General features: G+C 40.2%; 1 protein-coding gene across 5 annotated transcripts; it reads left to right on the forward strand.

Moving 5' to 3' along the window:
* Positions 1 to 281: 281 nt before the first annotated feature.
* On the forward strand, positions 282 to 23,938 carry kdm4c (lysine (K)-specific demethylase 4C). 5 transcript variants are annotated; one of them, XM_029502600.1, is made up of 21 exons: positions 282 to 425; positions 793 to 968; positions 1,435 to 1,549; positions 3,276 to 3,469; positions 5,683 to 5,732; positions 6,099 to 6,202; positions 6,356 to 6,493; positions 6,708 to 6,901; positions 7,137 to 7,366; positions 7,555 to 9,641; positions 9,780 to 9,891; positions 11,042 to 11,229; positions 12,036 to 12,279; positions 13,710 to 13,786; positions 14,093 to 14,148; positions 14,320 to 14,428; positions 18,595 to 18,789; positions 19,984 to 20,154; positions 21,095 to 21,214; positions 22,506 to 22,598; positions 22,742 to 23,938. In XM_029502600.1, the coding sequence occupies exons 1-21, from the start codon at positions 282 to 284 to the stop codon at positions 22,907 to 22,909; spliced, it is 4,965 nt and encodes a 1,654-aa protein (XP_029358460.1). In that variant the 3' UTR covers positions 22,910 to 23,938. The 5 variants fall into 5 exon arrangements, with proteins under 5 accessions (XP_029358460.1, XP_029358477.1, XP_029358469.1 ...); XM_029502617.1 differs by having other exon boundaries at positions 22,506 to 22,583; XM_029502609.1 differs by having other exon boundaries at positions 11,042 to 11,223.
* The last annotated feature ends 481 nt before the right edge of the window (positions 23,939 to 24,419 follow it).

Consider the following 24,419-nt stretch of genomic DNA (forward strand, 5'->3'; position numbering starts at 1 on the left):
ATAAAAATATTTTTCACTGTTCATTTATCAAACAACACCAATTGCTGTTTTGTTTTTTTCACATTTTAAGACAGATACAACAGATTCTCTTGTCCATTTTTGTTGCACCTACAGTACTCAAAGCCTTTTTTTATATATATAAAAAAATACTAAACTTCACTCATAAAGTATTATTATTATTATTACAATCCAATGCTTAATCAACATTACAAGTCTGCTCAAAATATTCATTGTAAGATAATTTTTCTTTTCTCTCAGGTAAGATCCTGTGAGGCGGCAGGATGGCGGGAGCAGAGGTGTACACCCCTGCAAACCCCACCTGCAAGATTATGACCTTCAGGCCCACCATGGAGGAATTCAGGGACTTCAATCAGTACCTGGTTTATATGGAGTCTCAGGGTGCACACCGTGCAGGCCTGGCTAAGGTAGATAACACCTTCAATCACAACTTGGATAAAGTATCTTTGAATGAAATTTTGGAACAATGTGAACAACTTAATTGTGACTACAAGGTCAGTGAATCAAAATGCTGTCCAGCATACAGTTTGATGACTCTTGTAATTGCGGACAGAAGGCAGCTTTAATCAAGAAAGACAAATAAAGAGAAAGCAGTTTACACTTAGTGTGCCAAAAAAAAAAAGAATCAACTAGCTGCCCTAATAGAAGCAACTACTGATTCAGTGGTTAAGTACTGCAGATTCTTGCTGATGAGGGTGATGTATTTTTACGTTGTAACTCTGTTGCTACTTTTTTCCCCAACAGTAAATATTCATTCCTCTGCTTGACCCTCAGGTGATCCCTCCTAAAGGTTGGAAGCCCCGTCGCACCTATGACGACATAGATGACCTGATGATCGATGCTCCTATCCAGCAGATGGTGGCAGGCCAGTCAGGGCTCTTTACTCAGTACAACATCCAGAAGAAGCCTCTTAGTGTGCAGGAGTTCAGACGACTGGCAAACAGTGACATGTGAGTAATGTGGAGGACTTTTACAGAGTATTTACTGTCTGGTATTTTAGGAGGGACAATGCTCATATTGTGTTAATTTACATCCAAAATTTTTATATTGTTCTACCCAAAGAAGAATCTAAACTTTTTAGGGTACATGACTGGTGATATTATCCAAAATATACTATAGTTAATTTGTAGAATAGAGGAGAACCCGCCGATAGTACATAGGCACAGGAAAGATGTAAGATAAATAACTGGGATGGAAATGATGTGCAGTTAACAAGTTCGTTTCCAGACCTTCAAGATAAGTTTAGTTTTCCATTTGACTGAGTGCCTGAAACTCTAGGATTTCGTAACTGGCATAAATTTTATCTGATGATACATAATTCCTTAAGAAGGTTTTTTTTTTTTTTTTTTTTTTTTAATGTACAAGGCAAGGATGGGACATCCACAGTACCAAATTTCATATCTTTCTCGTCCACAGGTACTGTACACCTCGCTACCTAAATTATGAAGATCTCGAAAGAAAATATTGGAAGAATCTCACTTTTGTCTCCCCAATATATGGCGCTGATGTCAGTGGCAGCCTCTATGATGAGGTACATGGCTTTTCTTCTCCTTTTGTTGCTTTCAGTCTGTCAGTGTTTGCATTTATATAAAAGCATGCTAATATTTAAATGGTATTTTGATGCGCAACTTCAACTTCAACTTCTGTGGTTGCTATTAATTAAAGCATCTTTATTACAAGTTAGTTTTCTGGATACTGGTCTAAGAATGTAATGGAGAGCAATAGCGTTAGCCTGACAGCTTAACATCCTGGAGCTCTTTGTCCGCTGCTTTTTGACCAGTATGAATACAATACAACATTAAACAGTATACTGGAAGTTATTGTCCAGCTGAGGCAGAAAAATGGTCTTCAACAAAACATGAACCTGCAGTGAGCACTTTCCACTCTCCCTGGATGAATGTGTAAACAAACCCTTAACATAAGTCCCTTTTTATATAGTGAACTGCAAACAACCAACTACAGGAACAGAGCCTCAAATAAGGATGGTTTTCTGTAGTTTGTTGATGCATTTTTTTTAATATATATTAATAGTTATATATCTTTTTTAATATATATTAATAGTTATATATCTTTTTCTTCATGATGGGTGTCCCACACCATTGTCTTCACGGGCGCAACTCTCACTTAAGGTGGGAGGTGTGTGTTTTGTCATTGATTATTGTCCTGTTCGGCACTATACCGTAAGGGCAATTTTATGGCTTTTGTTGGCAGATTACTGTCTCTCTTTTTGTCTGAAAAATCCTTCCTCAGCTAGTTTTTATTCACTAGTGTCCATACCAAATGTTTATATCAAAAATAAGGAAGCTATTCACTAAGTTGATACACATTTCTTCCAAAACATTAAGGGTGAGTCCAAACCTTGCCAGTATTCTAATTTATGAAAAGGTCTTGGTAACTGACTTTCTTAGATATAAAATTAATACTCAATTGTCTCTCTTTGTGTATGTGTTTTCCAAGATACTTCAAACTGTTGACAGTTTCCATCTTTTGGCCATATAGCAATGAAACAGGGTGTGTCTGATATATTTTGCCAAATGTAATCCACAAAGAGCTGGTCAAACACCACTGTTCTGAGACATGCACATTTTTAATGAAAAGGACCCATTAAAGCACTTTTATGAGCACATTTAAACATCTTAAAATTGATGTTGCACAGTGTAATTTCATGACTGTACAGTGAGTGGAAAAACACAGCCAAGCCAGCCCCATCAGTCATTGTGTCTGTAACAGAGACTCCTGTTCAATTTCAAAAGATCCTTGAACCAGTGCACAGTGTCTCTGGATAAAACTCTGATTTGAAAGAAACTACTTTGGTTGCAGTGGTGCTATGAATGAGTATGCTGCCCATTTTATTTAGACCTTTTATTAGAAACTATGATAATCTGATAATTGATCCTCAATGTGTAAGGTTATATAGTTGAACAATAAAAATGGAAGTAGTTGGGCAAGATGGGTGACATTTGCCTCTTTTAAAACAAGCCCGAGCAGTTTTAGTGTATGGGTACTTCGTGGGGTTTAATCTGGGAGGCACAGGTGCCAACTTCCTCCAATGACAGATTCATTGTTAGTTTCCTGTGTATGTTTGTACAGATGGTGTTAGTTTTGTCTTTGCAGTCCGTCATCTCAAATCGTCCATAAAACAATTTAGTTCAATTACAAAGACAGTCGATCTTTCTGATTTAAATTAAGAAAGTGCCATCGAAAACCAGTTTAGCCGTTGACTAACTCTTACCTAGCTCTCCTTTCTCATCTCCTAGGATGTAGAGGAGTGGAACATTGGGCACCTGAACTCCATCTTGGATGTTATCGAGGAGGACTGTGGCGTATCCATCCAGGGCGTTAACACTCCATATCTATACTTTGGCATGTGGAAAACCACCTTCTCCTGGCACACTGAAGATATGGACCTATACAGCATCAACTACCTCCACTTTGGCGAGCCCAAGTCATGGTTAGTGTGTTGAAAGGGATTTGGGGACAAGGTGCAAACTCATATTGGATCAACAGTTGTGCAAACAGTCACAGCACTATGACAAACTACAGCTTGAATTATCCCTGTTACTTAGCTTGGAGCACAATTCAAGAGCACTTTTTTCACAAGTATTTGTTATACTTGTTGTGCCTCACCTCTGTGTTCACATGAACCTTTTTGTGTAATTTATTTCCTCTAATTTAAAGGTCAGTTCATCTTTTTCTACAGCGCTAACTGTTGTTAGGGCTGATTAATTTACACTTACGTTTTGCACACCTCATGCAAAATGCAAATGCATATCGTGTAAAGGCTGCTGCAATTACAACTGATTCTCCGGGTAAATAGTTTTTCACAATTAGAGAGAATTTTAATTAAATGTCATAGGTTTTATTTGTTTCACCTGGCAATTCAGCCGCACATGCCCCCAGGGCTTTGTTCTTGTTTTGTCTGCACTCTGCGGAGGGCACAATCGATGCCTTTGCTTTGGCAGATTTGAATGCTCGTGAGAATAGACTATTTACACCATATGCTGCATAAGAGGCCTGATTGTTGTCTAGGGAGGTAATGTATTTGTTACTGTTATTCTCCAATGGTCGGAACATATGGTTTGATTTCCAGAGAGCTGTCATTCTTACCTGCAGAGACAAGCAAGGCAAAATTGTTGTAATTAATGTTTTAATCAGTCAACCACATAATGTATATAGTTGGAGTACATTTTCTGAGAAATGCCACTTACTTACCTTTACAAGCGTACTTGTCATAGTGTCTCTGCAGTTATCTCTAATTCTTCTAGTCTCTGGCGCTATGCTCTCAATCTTGCCACATCGTCATACTTCTTACTACTGTACAGATCATTTCTTTATTTATATATCAGGAGTGTGAGTGAGTTGATTTGATGACTTTGACTAGAGTTTAAGTAAAGTGACTATTAAGCCTTTTATGCCTGTTAAGTGAAGAGCAATGATGAGGCTGAAACTAATTGATACAACATTGGCCCACTTTCAAGTTGTCAAACTATCTTGTTTGAATTTAATAAAAAATGCTGTATTTACTATAACATCAAACCTATCACAGGCTATGCATTCCATTTGTATAGCTGGTATTTTGTTAAATTACTTCCAGTATTTTGTTGTAGGAGAGAAGCTGGGTTATTAGGAAGTTCACCAAATAAGTGTGAAAAAGAGGTGAAGAATGCAGACATAAAAATGGAGTTTTCTTTCTGTTTCTTTGTCAGCTTGGCTCGCTCCATTTCTCTCTCCCTCATGCCCTGGAGGGAGTTGGGCTCATTAGAGCAGTGAGCCCTGCAACCCCACAGGAATCAGTGTCACTGCCACACACACACATACACACAAAGAGATGCAGAGTGTGCCAAGTACCCACTCACATGCATACCTTTATCATCTAGTGCACATAATGACATGCACTCTTTCATCTTTCTGCTATTTTGACACCTTGTCCCTGAAGGAGAGCAGCTTAAAGATGCACCTCTCTCAATCCCCTATCCCTTCTAACTCCACATGTCACTTGTACCTGAGTTTGCATCCCCCTTCAAACCCTATCTGTCACTGCTCTGTTAAGCTGGCAGGTGATATGTTGATAGAAATTCAACAAACCTAAGGGTGGGTGGTGTTAGTCAAATGGAATGTCAAGTGAAGCCCTGAGGGAATTCTTTGTGGCTCTCTGGGGGGGAAAAAAAACTTTTTTTGAAAATTGAAATTTTTTGAAATTTAAGTTGCAGCAACAGCGTGACACAAGAAATTGTAGAATAAGGTCAAAATAATATCTGTACAAGTCTTAATTCAGCAGCTGTCTTTCGAGGTTTATTTCGTCTGCATCAGAAATGGACTGAGGCTGTTAAATGAAAGGTAAAATCTTGCACAGTTGGAAGTGTACATTGTAAAGGTCAGCATTTGGCTGGAACAGTTTATAGAAAAGTCCTTATTTATAGATCAAATATATATTAATGTGAGTTTATTACTTTTTAAAATTATTATTATAACAATGAATTTCTAGGGAAGGTTTGCCAGGCTTTCTGCAGTTGTTCATTTATCCGCCACTTGATGGCAGTCTTGAAATGGTGAAGCCCCCCCCCCCCCCTCCTTTTGACACTGTAGGCATAATGAGCATTGTATATTCAGAGTTTTACTTACACAGAGAAATTCTGTCTGCTCCATATCTTTATGTTCAAACAGGTATGCCATTCCCCCTGAGCATGGGAAGAGACTGGAGCGTCTGGCTACAGGTAAAAGAATAATTTATACTCTCTGTTTATACTCCGTATAAATGGAAGTGAATGAGCCAATTAAATTATTAAATAACGTTTCCAGCATAGTGAAGCAGGTCTGCATAAAGTAACAAGGTGCATAACATAAATTAAACTCAGTAATGCCATGGCACCGGAGGTAATGGCAAAGCAAAACATGCTGCATGCTAATGAGCTCTGACTGAATTTATTGGCAAAATGCTTAAGAAAATCTACTCTAACTGGTATTAGAGTAAAAATGTGCATCATGCTGATCAAGTTACACCTCAAAAATTGTTTAAAAGGCCAGTCAAGCAATTTAAAGACTTTCCATAGCATTTATTTTGTGTTTGTGTTATTTGTCAGGTTTTTTCCCCAATAGCTTCAAGGGTTGTGAGGCTTTTCTTCGTCACAAGATGACTTTAATCTCCCCTTCCATACTAAAGAAGTATGGAATTCCCTTTGATAAGGTAGGCTCTCAACCTTTTTGAAAAATTATCAGTCCTCTTCCCCTGACTCTAAAATAAGGAGTGCTTGATTCGACTGATAGCAGATTGTTAAATTGCTTTTATGTTTGTTCATTAAACCTTTTACTCATCTCCCTCCGGAAAATGAACTTTAAGATTACTCAGGAAGCTGGAGAGTTCATGATCACCTTTCCTTATGGCTACCACGCTGGTTTCAATCACGGCTTCAACTGTGCTGAGTCCACCAACTTTGCCACTGTCCGCTGGATAGACTATGGAAAGGTGGCTACACAGGTAACATCCAACTTATTCTTAAAACAGTGTCCTGTATACCTTGGTTGTTGATGTTATTAATTTCAGTTTCACTTCAACTTCCAGTACAGATTGAAATCATAGCAGTGTCATGTTGGCTCTGATGCATGCAATCATCCACAAAAAATAAAAAATAAAGCATATCTTGGTTTTCTAAAGCCAGTATGTGACATAACCTCTTCTTTCCTTTCTCAAGTGCACATGTAGCAAGGACATGGTGAAGATTTCCATGGAACCATTTGTCAAGCGTTTTCAGCCTGACCGGTATGCTAACTGGATGGTGGGAAAAGACTCAACACCAATTGACCACACACGTGCCACTCCCAGTACAACACCTGAGCTACAAAGCTGGCTGCAGAGCCGTCGCAAGACCAAACCTACAAATAAAGGGTACTGTCAGCAATCTTACTCGCAAATTCCTCAAGTGGTGTGTAGTTTCAATAAAGATAGGCAAAGGAATACGTCAATGTATCAGCTTCAACTAAAGGCTATGTAACTGGTGGCCTTGGTGCAAGGATCTCATATTTATGAACAGAAAAAGATGTCTCTTAAAGTGACAAACTTGGTTTCAGCATTATTCAGGGTTTTCAGTTTTAAACGTTTTGATCTCTCCCCCTTCTTACAGTAGTAGCCACTCTCGTATGCGCTCCAAGCGCCTCAGAACCACAGAGGAGCCTGTTGACTTGGATGGCAGCTCAGCTCTGAGCAGCAGCAAGAGGAAAAGTCTTAGTGGTCCACCTGGGCCCAAGGTGCGAAGGCCTGTGACAGGAACAACCTGCAGAGAAGAGGAAAAGGAGAAGAAAAAAGATGCTGAGTCAAAGCACAACCTGAATCAGAACTATGTTCAGCTCCCTGGTAAGAGATTGGCTGATGGCAATGGAGGGTTTGAGACTTTGGATATCAGTTTGGTCTGAAGAGTGCAGGAGCTGGCTTGGTACCTAGTGTATGCGTGTCCATGATAATTTATCTCAACTGACATCTAGAAAAGAATTTTAAAGTCTTTGTTTGCTTGGCTCACTTGATCCTAATTTTACTCTCAACAGATCCGTGCAGACAGATGTGTGTGGTCAAGGTAAATCGGGTCGAGAGCAACAGTTTGGGAATTTCCAACAAGGGACCTTCCCATAACTCTCAGTGCAGTCTGTTTCCTTCCGCTGCTGGAGCAGTAAAGAACGACCTAAAGGCAGAAGAGGTCATTCATGCTGACTCCCAACACCTCTCAGGGCCAGGGGCCACGAGCAGGACTCCTGAAGGGCTCAGAAAGCAGTCAAAAGCTACCCAGATGCATCCTGGAATTAATGAGTCAAGGTGTTGCTCTCTTGAACCACAAGACCTCTCGAATTCTCAGGACGGCTCCGAGAGAGTCACTCACCTGGAGGCCAACAGACCCAGCTCATCTTCCCACACAAAAAGCCCTTCTGCTGACACTGAGATGAACTTGTTTTCCCCAGACTGTGAAGCTCAGACATCTGGTTCCTCATGTAGAGAAGACACTTCAAGCCGAGCACCAAATACTGACAGCAGCATGGATGAAGGTACTGAGAATTACACTAACAGCGCTGCTACAACAGAGAAAATGGACACACTATTTGATCCAAAACATATCACATCACACTCCAATATGGAAGCACTTTATGATCTCAAAGCTGAGCCAGTAGAGGGGGGTAGCTCCACATCGTGTGGCTCCTTCTTCCCTTCAGGACACAATTGCAGTTTAGAAAAAAGCAGCACTGGTGAAAACACTTTCCCTCCTTTGCTTCAGAGGAATGCAGTTGATATGCCACAACTCACTCCTGAACCCACAGATAAGGTTGGAATCTGCCCTTTGCCACCTGTACTGACCCAAGAGATGCCCTCCCTCACCCCGGCTGATGATGGCCTAACTGATGAACCAAAGTCTAGATTGTCCAGTCACCATGTAGCACCTGTGCTACAGCGTGAGACGCCAACTGGCTCTCTTTCATCGCATGGAGCCAAAAGAGAAGACGGAGAAACTGAATTAATGATATCAAAAGAGTCTCTGGCTGTAGAACATGCCAACAACTGGCATTTAGATTCCCCATATAATCGTGAAGGGACAGCAGTGTCTGGTTTAGAAGGAAACACAGCTCATTTAACTGCCAATGTGATGCAGGAAAAAACATCTGATGTTGTCCACAAAATGCTAGTAATGCCAGAAATTGCTGTAGAAAAGGATCATACAAAGCTGGAAATTTGTACTCCTGGACAGGCCGCTGCTACTCCTGGCCAACTAGTTCAAAATGATTCACCTCAAACAGAGCAGCAGTTCAACTCAACTGAATTACCATGCATGGGTGACTCCAATGCATCTAAAGAAAGACACAGTACATTCAGTCTGAGCAGTACTGGCTCTCTTTTAACTGGTGCCTCAAACAATAATCTCCCACCCCCTTCCCTTCCATTATACACTCACAATGACAGCCAATCAGCATTACAACTAAGCCACCACACTACACACTCACCTTCCCATTGCATTTCCCAGAACTCATATTTGGAGCCTAAATCATTCTCCAGCAGCATCTGGAAAAACTTCAGTTCCCAGAATCCTGCCGTGCTCATTCAGAGCCTGCACCCAGAGCTCCCTTCTGACTTTACCCATGACCCCCTGTCTTACACCATGTGGACTGCACCTCAGTGTAAAGAGGTCACCGTTCTGGAGCACCCCGGCCAAGATCTCAGAGAATCAGAGAACCAGGAAGAAGAGGGTGGACCTCTCACCTGGGCACAGCTCGAGCCCACCTCTATAGTTTCAGTCGGTACTGCTGAGCCCATGGGGCTTTGTGGAGATTATAGGCTCCACAGGGGGGAAGAGGATCGGGCTGAAGCACTCACTCTGTGCAGGGAATTTGGGAGACAGAGGGAGACAGAGGAGAATCGACGTTCAACTACAAGTGTTTCACCTCTCGGGATAGGAGAGGGAGAACAGGATGAGGTGTCTGATATGGAAATAGGGGGACCTGATATCGAAGAGGTGGAGCATCAAAGTACTGCCAAAGGAGAGAGCAGCAGTGACACGTCTGAGGAGGAGGAGGAAGAAGAAGAGGAGGAAAATTATAGAAGTAACTATGAGTGTGATGAATCAGGCCTTGAACCTGGGGAGGTTTGTGCTGTGAGTGTTCTTTTTTGATTTATTATTATTATTTATTCATTTAATTTTTTTAAAATATCATGTGTTAAATCATTTGTTCAGGTTTAATACAGGTTATTTATATTTTTAACATGTTCCAATTATGCATGTTCATGCCAGTACCCTGCTCTGTCAGTGAAGAGGACCGCAAAAAGCTGGCGACACCCACTCAGGAAACCTACTGCAAGGGCTGTACCTACCGCTGTCAAACAGCAGGCCACCAGTGATGATGGTGGGCACATTTAAACACGCACACACACACATACACACACCATTCATTTAAAGGTATCACAAAGGTTTTGTGAAAGTACTTCACCATTCAGTGGCAAAGACAGCTGCTGTAAATCAAAGGCCTCATTTTAATGAAAACGGCAACAGTTCCAGTTGGTGCTGGTGCCTCACAGTGATTGGCACTCTGCCCAAAACCACAATTCTTTCACTTAAGTTGGTTTCATTGCAGTAAACCACATCAAAGCTGCCATGTTTTTTTTTTGTTTGTTTTTTATTTATTTATTTATTTATAGTTGTGCAAACCAAAACTGATGTTTTGAACTACTTAAAATGTAAAGGTAAAAGCTCGCATGAAAGGATCTCAAGGAATGCTATACTGGTTGTAATGAAGTACAAAAAACGCGAAATATTAAGGTAACATTTGTGTGTTCCACCACAGTGTAGCCTTTTATAACCATTGAACCATCCTCTTTGCGGTCCCCGCTTCCCCTCCTCATTTTTCACATTTTATATCGCCCCAAATGATTCCTCTGACGTCAATATTCTCATAAACCAAATACATTTAACTCTCAGGCTTACCACAGTAATTCGACCCAGTGATAGATACTGTATTTGTTTTCATGGCTTTAACAGGGTGAGAGAGAGGGCCCTCTATTAGCAACTCCTAATGTACATATAAGCACAGTCCCATTCATCATCTCCATGGTTGTGAAATGGATGAATAATTCAGCAGCCATTTTAGTTGTTTATGTCTGAGTAAGAAATGACCATGAAATGACCATTGCTGTGAGAAGCCTATTTTACATTACAGAGCACTTCATCAATCATTTTTGGGCAATTTTATGAACAGACAGATGCCAATTAATTGAATAATTTCTTGAGTTACTGGAGGAAATTTTCACCACTGTGGATAGATAAGATCTGACGGAGCAGCAAGTCTATAAATACTACTGAAGTCAATTGTGAGAAGGATGCATGCTGTGGTTCTGATAATCAGTTCACATGGTTATTTTGGATTCATAGCTGTCTTAATTAACAAACTACCAGGCACACGATTTGCAGTTGTTAATGCAAGATAACCGATCTGGGCAGAATTCAAAGTGACAGTAGTTGATTGCATGGTTGTAAGGCTTTATTTTATATCCACTTAGAGCCCCCTGAAGCAAGCCTGGCGGAGGAGGAGGAGCAGGAAATGGAAGTGTGGGCGAAGCCCCTCATCTACCTGTGGCAGAACAGGAAGAACTGCTTCACAGCAGAGAGGGAGTATAATGCTCATGCATCCACAATGCAGCCACACTGTGCTGTGTGCACACTCTTCATGCCCTATTATCAGGTAAAGGTGAGTTATACACAGATACGTGATTGGCAACACTTGGGGGATGTTTGTATCCGAAATGCACTACGGTTCCTTTCGCACATAATGGCCCTCATGAGGACTTTTACAGCCTAAGCACAAACACATTTCCATCGGGAAACCAATACAAGGAAAAGATCACTTTCATTCAGGCCACATGTTTTTCCTCAGGGGGAAGTGGGGTGATTTCAGTTTAACCTAAACCTGTCACTGAATAGTTGTAGTGATAGTAATATTTACTACCCCAATTTGTAACCTGCAGGTCCTTATGTGATCTACTTTCCCTTTCATTCGGTTCCTTATTCACATTCTTGCTGCATTTACTGTTTCAGAAATCCATCTGCTCAGTGCTTGAGAAAAGAAAAGGAAAAAATATATCTTTTTCTATGCATACTCAGCTCATTCAATGAAGGACAAAATGAAGACTTTGTAATGCCGCCTTACATCAGAGCCTCTTCAACACGTTAACGATTAACTTACTGTAAATTGTTACCTTTAAATGACGCTAATATTTGGGTCAAGTTAATTTTGTTTGTGTGTTGCTAAATCACAATGAAAGGTGTAAGAGTTTTGTTTTTTTTTAATTACCCAATAAAGCTTGGCGCACTGGTGATGAAAGTCACAGGGTTTTTTTCCACAGCTAATTTGCCACAATTGCTGTCCAGATGAGAAAGTTTTATTACCTGAGATACATACTTGATATTACTCTTCCTGAGTAATATCAAGGTCTGAAGAGGAGCATGAAAGTCATCCATTCTTTCTTTTTTTTTTTTTTTTTCCCCCCCCTATAGCCTGAAGACAAAGCAGAGGATAATAGTCCTGCCACATCGAAGGACACCTCAAAATCCCCCTGTCCAATGGAGGAGCCCACGCTTTCCTGTAGAGGTCTGAAGAGGACCAAGCCCCTCATCCCAGAGATCTGCTTTTCTTTCCGTGAACAAAACTGCCCGCCAACGCCCACCAACCCTCTGCTGCAGGAGGATGGAACATCCCCTCTGCTCTCCTGCCAGGGCTGTTGTCTGCAGGTCCATGCAAGTATGTATGCATAATGATGACAATTTATTTTATATATAGTTTATCATCTGTAAATGTCATATTATTTATTTTATCACCTACCACACAAAATCCAGTTTTGCTTTGCTTTTTTAATGTGCTGCTTGTCTCTCTGATGTCATTGTAAGAGGGTCAGTGAGTTTAAGTGAGTTAAGTCTTGACTTGCTTCATGTCGATGTTCCACCTCGCTCTCTCTTTCCCGTTCCCTCACTCACTCTGTGGTTTGAGGTATTTTATTTCCCCCGTCAGCTGAATTGGGATGAATCTTCTGTCTTCACCACACATGCTTCCTGTCCAAAAGCCTCAAGCCAGTATAACAAGCTCTCTCACACATGCTTAAAAACCCCTGGAGCCTTTCTATTTCACAGGACACACAGATGCAGTATATTGTCCATTATTACAATTCCTCGTTCATATACTATAACAGGCCTAGATCTTTTCCTCACTGTGTAAACATCTGGACTATGAACTATGAAGTCTTATGCACTGTCCTGAATGCACAACTTTGAAAAAGCATTGGTTCACCCCAAGTCAATTTCCTATCCACAGAGTTTCTTGACAATAGTTTGCAGTCTACCTTGATTTCACCTTCAGATCTACTGTAGGTTTTATTTGTGTGCTTTGTAAACACTTAAGTGTTACGTACTGCACATATACTTTCTTACTTTGTGTGAGTGTGTGTGGAGGCACATTGAGGTGGGAGTGTGAAGTGAAGTGCCTGTCATTTGACACTGATGGAAAAGCCACAAGTTAGGTTTTGGGACCCAACAATAACCACAAGTTCATTTTGCTTTTCTTGCGCACTGCTGAGGTGAGCCTAGCCTTTGTATGTTTTGGTTTTGTGATGGATTGTGGGGGAAAAGAACAGAGACGTACTTGTATACAAGTGTTTCTTGCAAATAAAAATTTGCTCCAATGACTGTAAAGACTCCAGCAAATTGATTTTAATTAGCTGTCAGCTTCGAGAAGAATCATGTTTGTCTTAGTTTGAAATATTTCAAATGATTTCCTGTTGGGAGTTACCACAATTTAGTTAGTTTTAAAATAAAAACACTACCTTGGTCCACAATATTGTATGGGTCACTATAATATACTAGACACAGCTGCCCAGCAACTACACACAATGCATTTCTAAACAAACATACACAGATGTGCAGCAACTTTTGGTCCCATGTTTAACCACGCTGACCTTTTGAGACCCAAATGCACAGATCCTTCATACTCTAAAGATTTCCATTTTCACTTTGATGGTGATACTGTGCATAACTGCATGTAACTATGCAATAGCTCTGTCAAAATCTCCAAAAACGGTTTTGCCACTGTCAGTGTAGAGTAAAGCAATATAGCAGTATTTGAGTGAATCTTCACTTTTGCACTGTGCCTAAATATTCACCCATCTCTTCCACTTTTAGGTTGCTATGGTGTTGCTGGAGATGATGTCAGTGAACAGTGGTCATGTGATCGCTGTACAGAGGGAAGCTTTACAGCCGTAAGATATTTCCTCTATATTTCATTCCACAGATGCTACAAATTTCAATAGACAAGGCCATATTCTTCTACTAATACAATAGGCACTGTAATAATGATGCCATTGTCTTAAGAGAAGTACACATTGGAACACTCTCAATATCAAACAATCATGTCCATGTTTTCTCATTATGTCTGAACTGCTCCTTTTAAAGAAATGTTGCCGCTTTTTGTCCCTTAGTCTAATTTGTTGACATCTGATTTTTCTCTCAATCAGACCTTTTTGCCACACACAGTGCACTACTTACTTTCCCCTTTGTTTTCTCAGGAATGCTGTCTCTGCAACCTCAGAGGTGGAGCGCTGAAGAAAACACAAAATGATAAGTAAGAGACGCTTTTGTTCTGTGTTTAGCATACTCATCTCTTATCTCCAGAGTTCAGATGTTTGTCTTAATCATTGTAATGTATTAATTCTGTTTGTGTGTGTGTGTGTGTGTGTGTGTGTGTGTGTGTGCGCGCGCGCACGCCTGCCGTACGTGCTCACGCTTTTTATAGATGGGCTCATGTGATGTGTGCAGTAGCTCTCCCAGAGGCAAGATTCAGTGATGAAGCCAAGAGAAGTCCCATTGACACCAGTAGGATCCCTATGCAGCGATATAAACTGGTGAGGAGAAACAAACACACACAGAACCACATGCACACACATATGCTGTACTGGAATTCCCAAGCTCCTTGAGGACTGGCTCGATCTAATTAATGAAGTGTTCACAGTTCTAATTAACAACGTGAGACGAACATGCCCGCAATCAAAGCTAGATAATTAACCACTAGTGGGTGGGAGAGGGGCTTGTGTGTGTTGGACTGTCTGATTGCGGGTGTTTGTCTATGTGTGGGTGTGTATCTATTCATACGTGGATGTACATGCATTAAATGCGTGCGTGTGTGTGTTTGCTTAATGAGAGAGCTGGAGTGTGTCTCGGCAGACCTGACATGTCTCCTCTATAGTTAGCTCTGTGCTGGAGGCATCCTGATAGCTCAGCAGAAACCAAAGTGTTGGAGAGGTACATTGTAACACAAGATAGATAACAGGGCGGAATACAGATCTGTTGGCAGAGTACATCATTGTTTTTGCAGAAGGTATTTCAATAGCTGAAGCACCTGAAAAAGGATGCTTGATTACCAGTCATGTGTCTATCTGGTCAAAGGTCAAGTTCACTGTGACGTCATACAATTTGGTTTTGGTATTCAATTGTCATTATAAGCTTTTATAAGGAAAAAGCAAAGGAAGTGGTGAGATTTTGTATCCAAATGGTTTTAAGAGATGTTGATTCAACTGTGTGGTCATTTTGGAGGCTCAGCTCTGTGTTGTATTTAGTCAACCTCTCAGGTTTAACTTTCTGACCTTCTCATTTCTCTTAATTTATTAGTTGCTTCATTTTATTGAATTAATCAATTAATTTATTTCCTTAGAAATTGTCAGAAAAATTCAATTTTTTTTTTGTCTTAGACACCAAGGTTTCACCTTCCTGTCTTCTTCTGTCTGACCAATACTATAAAAATAAAAAAATTCAAAGAAAATCAATATGTTCTTCTGCTTTACAATTTGATAAAAACAACATACTATTTTTCACTTATCAAACTAGTTGCAGATAATTTCTCTGTTTCTCAATTAATCAACAAATCATTGCAGGTGTCGTTCCAACACCAATGTCAGAATCACCCACAAGAGAACTAGACAGTCTATCATTTTACATGAGAGCTTACCCAAATATTATTGAGGGGGCACCACTGTACTGCCACTGAATAGGACACTTTGTGGACACAGTGACATTACCCACAGAGTATTTACAGGGATATGGTTCATATCTCCTCTCACCACATTGAAATTAAGCTCATTTGGATGTGGAAGCGCAAACCACAAAGCCAGTTTCCATATCCATAGGCCAAAATCTGAACAAAATGAAAATTGTGTTCCAGGCTAGAAAGGGTGGGACACTCATGAAAAGCCTCTGAACTGACCTTGATGATGGACAAAATGTTTCGGATCTTGCAATGATCTAAATTCCTTTTTGTTAGAACAGACTTCCTGCCCGTACTTATTAGATGCTATTATTTTTGTCACGTCTGTAGTTTTTTTCCAATCAGAAATGTTATCCTTTTTAACAATGCAGCTGAAAGTGTATTTGAAAATGACACACACTACTTTTTCTGCCTTTGCAAAGTCTATCTGATCGAAAGCTTCTCATTGGACAGCCATCCGTTGCTGGTTGCTGCCAGTTTCATGACACAACATTTTGGATGGACTGCGCATTAGCTGATGATTCTTAAAAAAAAAAAAAAAAAGGGGGGGGGGGGGGGGGAATCCTTTAAACCCAACTTCTTTTCTAATATAAGATAAAAACATAAAACATGGCACAGGATGTTAAAATAAGCAATTAGCCACACCATACAGATTTTTAAGTTGACTACCATTTGAATTCAGTCAGCTTGCAGATCTTACATCTTCCTCTTTAGTCCACTTCATCATTTGTATAGTCGCTGTGTGAGCCACGTGCTCAAAGCTTGCATTAAACCCATTGCCCCTGAAGAAGCCTGCTGCATTTATAATTTACTATCAAACAACACACATGCACACAGGCGTTCACACATACACATTCATAATTTACTGTGGGAATGTTCTTAACGCATGGTTCAACATAGGCGCCCAAATACACTGTGGAGAAGGCACAGGCATGGGGGGGGGGGGGGGGGTTGGGTTAGCTTTCAAACAAGCACACAACCTCTCACATTAAAACGTAAAACTGGGTTGGTGTGTTAACGCTCGTTTATGTTCTTATAAATGTTGTTTGTCCACAAAGATACAGAAGTATACAAGAGCGCAATAACACGCATACCTGCCAAGTATACAGACACCGACCGTGTTGCATGCCAGTCAGGATCTTGTCATATTGGCCTCAAAAGGTTGAGGAGACAGTCAGGCCAGTTCATCAGTGCAGTGCTGTCCATAATGGACGAGGTATGTGGAAAAAGCTTTATGAAATGTAGGCCAAGTTAGTCGCTGAGTGAGGCTCTCAGGGAAAGGCACTGAAAGCAAGAGAGGAGTTCTAAGCTCCATTAATAAAAGAAAAAGTTAAAGATCTTCATCACCTATCCCAAACGAAGCATTCATGTTACCTTTTCTCTTACAAGGAGAAAAGAGGACTTCTCTGAGTCTTTAGCTGTTTACAGTACCTCCCGATTCTCAGCTGAGATCTAAGCGTAGTCGTCTAGGCTGATAATTGTATATGCAAAACCAGCCCTGCTGCTGAGGTTATATTTAATTACCACTGGCTAGATTAATCAGATTAGCTATTGATTTTTTTCAAAGAAATTAACAAAGGGCATTTATTACAGAGGCTCACCTAAAGCTAATTCTCTCAGTCTCACAGCATTTCCTGTTTTCTATGTAGGTATACATTCTGAGAAATGAAACCCTCTTAGGTCCATATTATATTATATTATATTATATTATCTCTATAGCTCCACATAAGACTCATCCAATTCGTTTTTGCGTATGAATAAATTGTGATGTGACAGATTATGTGTCATCAGACACTTCAATAGACTCAAATCCAAAATCACAACTCAGCTCATTGCCGAGTTCAATCACTGCTGAGGCAAATCCAAGACGGCTTTTTTTTTTTTCTATCTATAGACATATTATCTGTCAACATGTATATAGTTAATTTTGTATGTATCCACAGGAATTAGATTAATGAATAAATTACCTTCACAGAAATGTTAAACTGCAGAGAGGAAGACAAGAGAGGCAAGTGGAGCGAAAAAAATGGGGAGCTCAAATGGGTGTTTTTTTTTTTTATTAGGAGGAGGGTGAAGTAAATGGAGTCAGATGGTACGCACGCAAAAGGGGTGAAGGGAATGGGGAGTGAGTGGGGTTATAATGGGAAGATGTTGTCATCTTTTCCCTTTAGTGGGAGGCCGAAGGATTTGTGGGAGAGCAGGAGAGTGGAGATGTCGCTGTACAGGAAATTGACTTGATGGGCTGTTGGTGCAGAAAACCAAGGGATAGCCTTAAATATGTAGGTATGAGTGTGTTTGTGTGTGGATGCGTCCCGGTGTTTGCCACAGTGTCTTTATGTGAATGGTGCGCTCCAACGTGCGGCTGTATGCTGCTGGCAGACCACAAGTCGGGGAGGGGGGGGGGAGGGAGACGCGACAACATGGACCTAGCAGCACTGGTTTGTTGTTGAAACCTCAAGTGATGGCCATCTGACTGCTCTTAATTTGAGGTTTTCCTTGTGTTATAGTGGGTAAAATAAGTCTCTCTCCTCATTTTGTTTCTATGTTTTGTTTACACGACTGTATCCAATGACAGCACATTGAGATGACTTCACAGGTATGATTATTTTAAGCATGTAATAGTTGTAAATAATGTTAGATGTTCACGCCACAACCAAGCAACCATTCACTTAGCTGTATCCTGTCTTTAATTTGCTGCCGTTTTGCTGCTCTCGAGTGGAGATGCAGATTTTAAACTACTTGCTTTTTTTCCCCCTAACCTTTTCCAAAGACTCAACTATTGTACAATGCCAGATTTCCTTAACGGCAATAAAGACACACTCAATGACAGTGTTCATTATGTTGTGTAGAAAGTGTTACCTGACCAGTGTAGTAGAGCTTTTAGTAGTTTAACTAAACTCGCCTTGTTACACCAGCCCCATTTATACAAAAATACCAAAACGACAGAGTGAAATGTCCGTATTATCGTTGTGTTGTCCCGGACTTGGTCAGTGCTTGGTATTGACGGTTTTGCTCTGTCTGTGTTTACAGAAGTGCATCTATTGTCGTAAACGCTGTGCAGGGAAGCGGCAGGCAGGCGCTTGCATCCAGTGCTCATGCGGCCGGTGTCCCACATCCTTTCATGTGACCTGTGCTCATGCTGCTGGTGTAATCATGGAGCCCGATGATTGGCCATATGTTGTGTCAATCACCTGCCATAGACACCAATCGCGGAGTTCGTCAGCTGTAAGTTAAAGGACTGGCGCTTCCTGCAGCTGTAATGAACCAGGTTGTATAGACTGTGTTGGCATTTCTCCAGTCTTTACAAGATCAATAGAGATGATTGGCTTCATTGGCGGCATTCGGCCAATATGAGTGAGAAAGAATCTACTGACGGCAGAAGAAAGAGACCTATATTAGACCTGTATCTGTTTACCACAAGAGAGAAAATATATATGGAATCAGGTGGGAATTTGTTAAACATCATAGAGCATGTCTGGCTAACGTTACTTTATTTATGATCAATAAAACATGGTGATTGTTGCTGTTTCAACAGATATACAACAAAAGTCTGTTAAGGAAAATTCCCACCTCAGATGAAAGAAGCATAAATTAACGTTTCATTTGTATGTTGCAGGACATGAGTTCCTGGTGTAAATATTGAAGAAAAACCACAGTAACAGTGACTGACAAATAAAAAAAAAATAAAATGTGAAGTTTTGCATTAACTCTATGGTGTCATTGATTTGTATGGTGCAAGGTGTTATAATAAGACTCCAATATTATGCTCAAACCAAGATGAATTTAAATTTGCACATAGATGGTGCCATAAAAGGCTGTACATAAAGCAGAGTAAAAGATTTAGAGAATTAAAAGAAAAAAAATACAAGTATTCATAGATTTTTATGAACAAAAGATTGTCTATTACAACATCAATTTATTTCACTACTTTGCTTCCTTCATGAAAAAAAAAAAGCCAAAACATCCCTTTAAAAAAACATTAGAGCCTTAAAGGGTCAGTAAAAATCAAGTTTACTCAAATCACACACTCGACCTCCAGATAGTTGCTGCTTGGATCTGTTCTGTTCTGTACAATGTAGCCGCAATGAGAAGTGTTTATAGCAAGGTCACTGGAGGATCCAGAGTTATGAAGACGGTGTTTTCAGAAAGGAAATTTTAAATGCCGAGTCCATAAACTAAATGACATTCACTTGTATTTTACTGGGGTGCTAACAGCGCAGAACCAGAATAAATGAAACCAAATGATGCCATTAAATCTGAATAAATAATGAAGTTGTGGTTGTTGTTTTGTTTTTTTGTTTTTTTTTTTGCATTTGCGCATCAGGTCCTTTAATGTAGTGACATAAACTAATTTAGTCGGATATGGTACTGTACATTAGTCTAATTGCAGCTCCCTGCTCTGTGCTCTGTCTGAAATAGAAACAGCGAGCGTGCCAAGTGTCCATTTCTCTGGGCCAGACGGTCATCTCCAAACACAAGAACCTGCGCTACTACAGCTCCAAGGTCACACAGATCACCTCCCAGATGTTCTATGAGGTCATGTTTGACGATGGCTCCTTCTCCAATGATACCTACCCTGAGGATATAGTGGTGAGCGCTTCTTTAATCAGACACACGTTCCTGATGTGCCAGCTCATACTTATATATTTGAATGGAGAGCCGCCTATTTAGGAGAAAGTTTCTGCCTCTCAAATGGTCACTGCATGTGGAATTACAGATATGCCTTTTTTTTTTTTTTAATAACTTTTTTCCATCTTCCAATTTAATGTGATTAGGAGTGATTATATAAGATTTCTCAAATCTTTCTGCAAGTATCAACGCAGATTATTGACACAGATGTCTGTAAAGGTCACTTAAGCTGAGACGGCATTTGAGTGGACTGCTGCGTTCTCAGCGAATAATCACGAGCATGACTGGAATTAATGATTTGAAATTCATGGATATGTTCAAGTGATTTTGGTAATTACTGATTCTCACATGGTGAGCTTGGTAGCTGTGACACACACACACACACACACACACGGTGTGTGTTAATGTATTATTGAGGGCAGACAGACCTAAGCCAGCTCTAAAATTGTCACAATCTTCTTTATATATACAGCAGATTGTACGTCTCTTTCATTCTGCCTTTGTTGGCCTTGAGCATTCTGAAAACTAATATATTGCACTGTATTAAACTGCGTTATGTCATATTAGCTTTGTTGCAACCTTTTAATGAGTAAGGTGTAGGATAGGCCGTTTCTGCAAAACATAACAGATGTACTTGTGCAGTGAGGAAAGAAATGGTGACAAGATTATGGTGCGTTCCAAACCTTCACAGCACTTGTCAAACAGCAGGAGAGACAGTCTGAGTCATGCATGATATGAACCAAATTCTAACAGTAATCCCGAAACTAAAAAGAGCTCTTTTCAACATCAAGCCACCCACTGTGAATGACACTTCTCATTTCTTAGTGTTTGTCAAACGTTTTCAAACGCTTGACAAACACTTAGGCGCACACAACTAATTATTATTTTCTTGTATTTTTAGAGCAGAGATTGTGTGAACTTGGGTCCTCCTGAAGTGGGAGAAGCTGTTCAAGTGAAATGGCCGGACGGGCTGTTCTATGGCGCCAAATACCTGGGATCTAACGTCTCATATATGTACCAGGTACGTACCCATGGCCTGTCGATGTGGAGCACAGAATAGCCGAAGAAAGAAAGAGATGCTTGCTGACACATCAGATTTAATGCACGTCAAAGCTCTGAAGCTCAAAGCAGAAACGTATGGAATTTGCTCTGCGTCAGACTCATTGTGACTTCAGCCGTCAAAGTCCACAGGTCTCTGTGTACAAGGGAGGAGACAAGGACAGGTGACTCTAAAGTCATGTTGACGCAAGCAAAGGAAGTGGAAGGCGGAGGAGGAACGAAAAGATGAACGTATAGACGCAAAGACTATTCAGACAGCGATGGCAGATGGGGAGAGAAAGAGGGCCGGAAAGAGTAAGATAGAGTGAGGAGGTGGAAGATGAGAAGGAGGTGACAATCTGCATTATTCAAACTCACTGAAATATTCACTAAGCAAAGACTCATGCGGCTTCCACTTAAAGCTTTATTTAGTTGAGCTGGGCGTCAACCATTAGTTATGCACAAATGCATCTGTGACGCACACACTCAGCTTTAGATAGGTCAGATTTTAGAAAAAGGCTGAACAAGAACTTTTCATTGTCAAGGTGCATGGAGGTATGAAAAGGCTTCCTGAACTGCCAGGTGTCCAAAAAATGTTAATTTCCTGAGCGGAAACACTCGTTTTCACAAATCCATATCTCAATGCATAATGGTGATGGAATTAGTTACGCAGATACAGTGAAAAACAAACCTGCAGTGTTAATGCAATAAGCAGACTCATGTTTAACATGACTGGAAAAAACATCGTTCTTAACTAGCTTGCACTTGACTAATATTTAATTGAAATAAGAGCTGTGAGTAAACACAGATGAGTTCATTTTACCTGAACAAAACGTACAGTGGCAGTAAGTTGTTTTTTTTTTTTTCCAAGATTGGAGTGTTTGTGTCGCTGCTGCTGCTGCGTGCAGTCCCAAAAAACTGCCAACAGGAGCAGAGTGTCTGAGAAATGAAAGTGAATTTGCACATTGTGAGGTGCAGCTGGTAGGGCTTATTGATCCATGGTAATAACTGAAGATCTTTATCAACATTTTTCATTAGCTTCTCTCATCTGAGCCTGACAGTCGCAGGACAGTGATGGAATACGAAACTCTAAAATCTGCCGGCGAATAAAAATGGGATTTTCAAAAGTACCTAATGGAAATGATCCCCTTAACCTTGCATACGAGTGAATGGCAACAACAAATTGTCTTAATTTATCACGAGGTTTAGATGAGTGTAGACTCCAATGATGTAAAATGGATGAATGACTGCTTCACATTTTCCTGTTGTCGCAGGTGGAATTTGAGGATGGATCTCAGGTGCTAGCAAAGAGAGAAGATGTATATACGTTAGATGAGGACCTACCTAAAAAGGTGAAACGTAGACTTGTAAGTATTAGACTTAATGGGCAACACATAAAATTAAAAACACAAGATTAACAGGTTTAACAAACAGGCATTAAAGTTTAAAAATTCAGTTGCCATCTCAGGCATTTTCTATTTGCTAACATCTCATGTCTCCTTTATTGTAGTCAACTGCCTCGAGCATGCGTTTCCAGGACGCTTTTTTTACCACGCAGGGTGAAAGGAAACGGCAGAGAACACCCAATTCACGCTTCCAGAAAGACTACGTGGCCCTACCAGGCCTCCGTACAACTGCCAAAAGCACATGGGAGCAGCGCAGCCACAAAGGGAAATGAAGTCATGGACAAAGAGCAGCAATGACAAATGAATGCACTGAGTTGGCGTTTGTTTGAGTGTAGTGTGTTGAGCGAGTGTGCTTGTGTGTGTGTGTGTGTGTGTGTGTGTGTGTGTTTTTTTTTTTTTTTTTTTGGATCTTCTTCCATCTTGCCAACTTTTGCCCGCATAAGTTCTCCGAGTAGACAGCGTGTGGGAAATGAGTGATGTGGGTCAGATGGATGTTAAATTATATGCGCTTGTACATTATACATCAGCGATTGGTGAACAGGTGGTGTGACAGGCTGAGGATTTCTGATTGGACAGCTGGACTCCTGTAGAGCAGGCTTACGGAGGGCGTGCCGTTGCCTCCGTTGCCTAATGCTTTCACATCTGTCAGGGAAAAATAAACGTGACTTACAATTGTCACATCACCATTTTTGGAATAAACAAAACTTTTTTTTTTTTTTTTTTTTTTCTTCTTTGTACATGGAAAATTCAAAAGTGAAATTTTTCTAAATAGCTCACCTATGGTAGCTTTTTAGGAGTCGTTTATTTCCTGTTTTGATTTTGAATATTTATGCACTTTGCTTGTAGAGTTTTCCTCATGTCTTAATGTTTCACCTCGCATGTTATTGTCTCCTAACTGCTTCTGCTGGGCCAAGTCCAACGGCACCTCAACTGCTTCCTCTCTGGATGTTTTTTTTTTTTTTTTTTTTTTTAATTTTGTTTTGTTTTGTTTTTTTAATCAGCACAGACAGAGTATGTTAATTGCGTAGTTTGATATTAATACATGAATAGTGGCAGAATGAAGAAAAACAAAAAAAAGTGACGCCCTGTTAATGTTTTTTTTTTTTTTTTTGAGCTATCACATTCAGACAGGAAGCCGTGACAGTGCGTTGGATTGTGTGCCCCCCTAATGTGAAATGCTACTGTTGCTTTGTTGAATGAAACACATTGAAATTATTTAAAAGTTATATTTATTTTTGGCTTGCTATAGTTACACTATTGCTAACTGCTGTAAGGTAAACAATAAAAAAAATTACATGTTTTTTTTTTTTTTATTATTAAATTCTTTGTTATTTTAAGTAAATTTCAGTTGGTAAAAACGTATGTGTTTCAGAACAAAAGAGCAGAAGATGTAAAACTTGGGTCATTTACAGTTCCAGTCGTTGCTAAAAATGACTAAAAGGATGAATGGTTGGAACAACAATTTGAATATATTTTTTTATACTACACTAATAATACACAAACCATATTAGGAGAAAATTTGAGTTTCTCATGTTAAGATTTGAATAAACTTAAAGAAATAAAATGCATTTGCGAAATGAGTGAAAATAGAAAATAGAGGTTCGTTTCCTGTTCATATTAATCTTGTGGCCTGAACCTTTAACAAAATACTGTAATAGTCTGCCTCGTGCCGGAGGAGCTGGAGCACAGTGTTCCTGGCAGACCCAGCCCTGTTCTTCAAGCAGATCCCGAGGAGCCAGCAGACCAGACAGGAAGTGAAATCCAGGAGGTGGGTAATGCATG

Source organism: Echeneis naucrates, chromosome 1 (genome assembly GCF_900963305.1).
Source record: "Echeneis naucrates chromosome 1, fEcheNa1.1, whole genome shotgun sequence".
Classification (NCBI taxonomy): Eukaryota; Metazoa; Chordata; class Actinopteri; order Carangiformes; family Echeneidae; genus Echeneis; species Echeneis naucrates.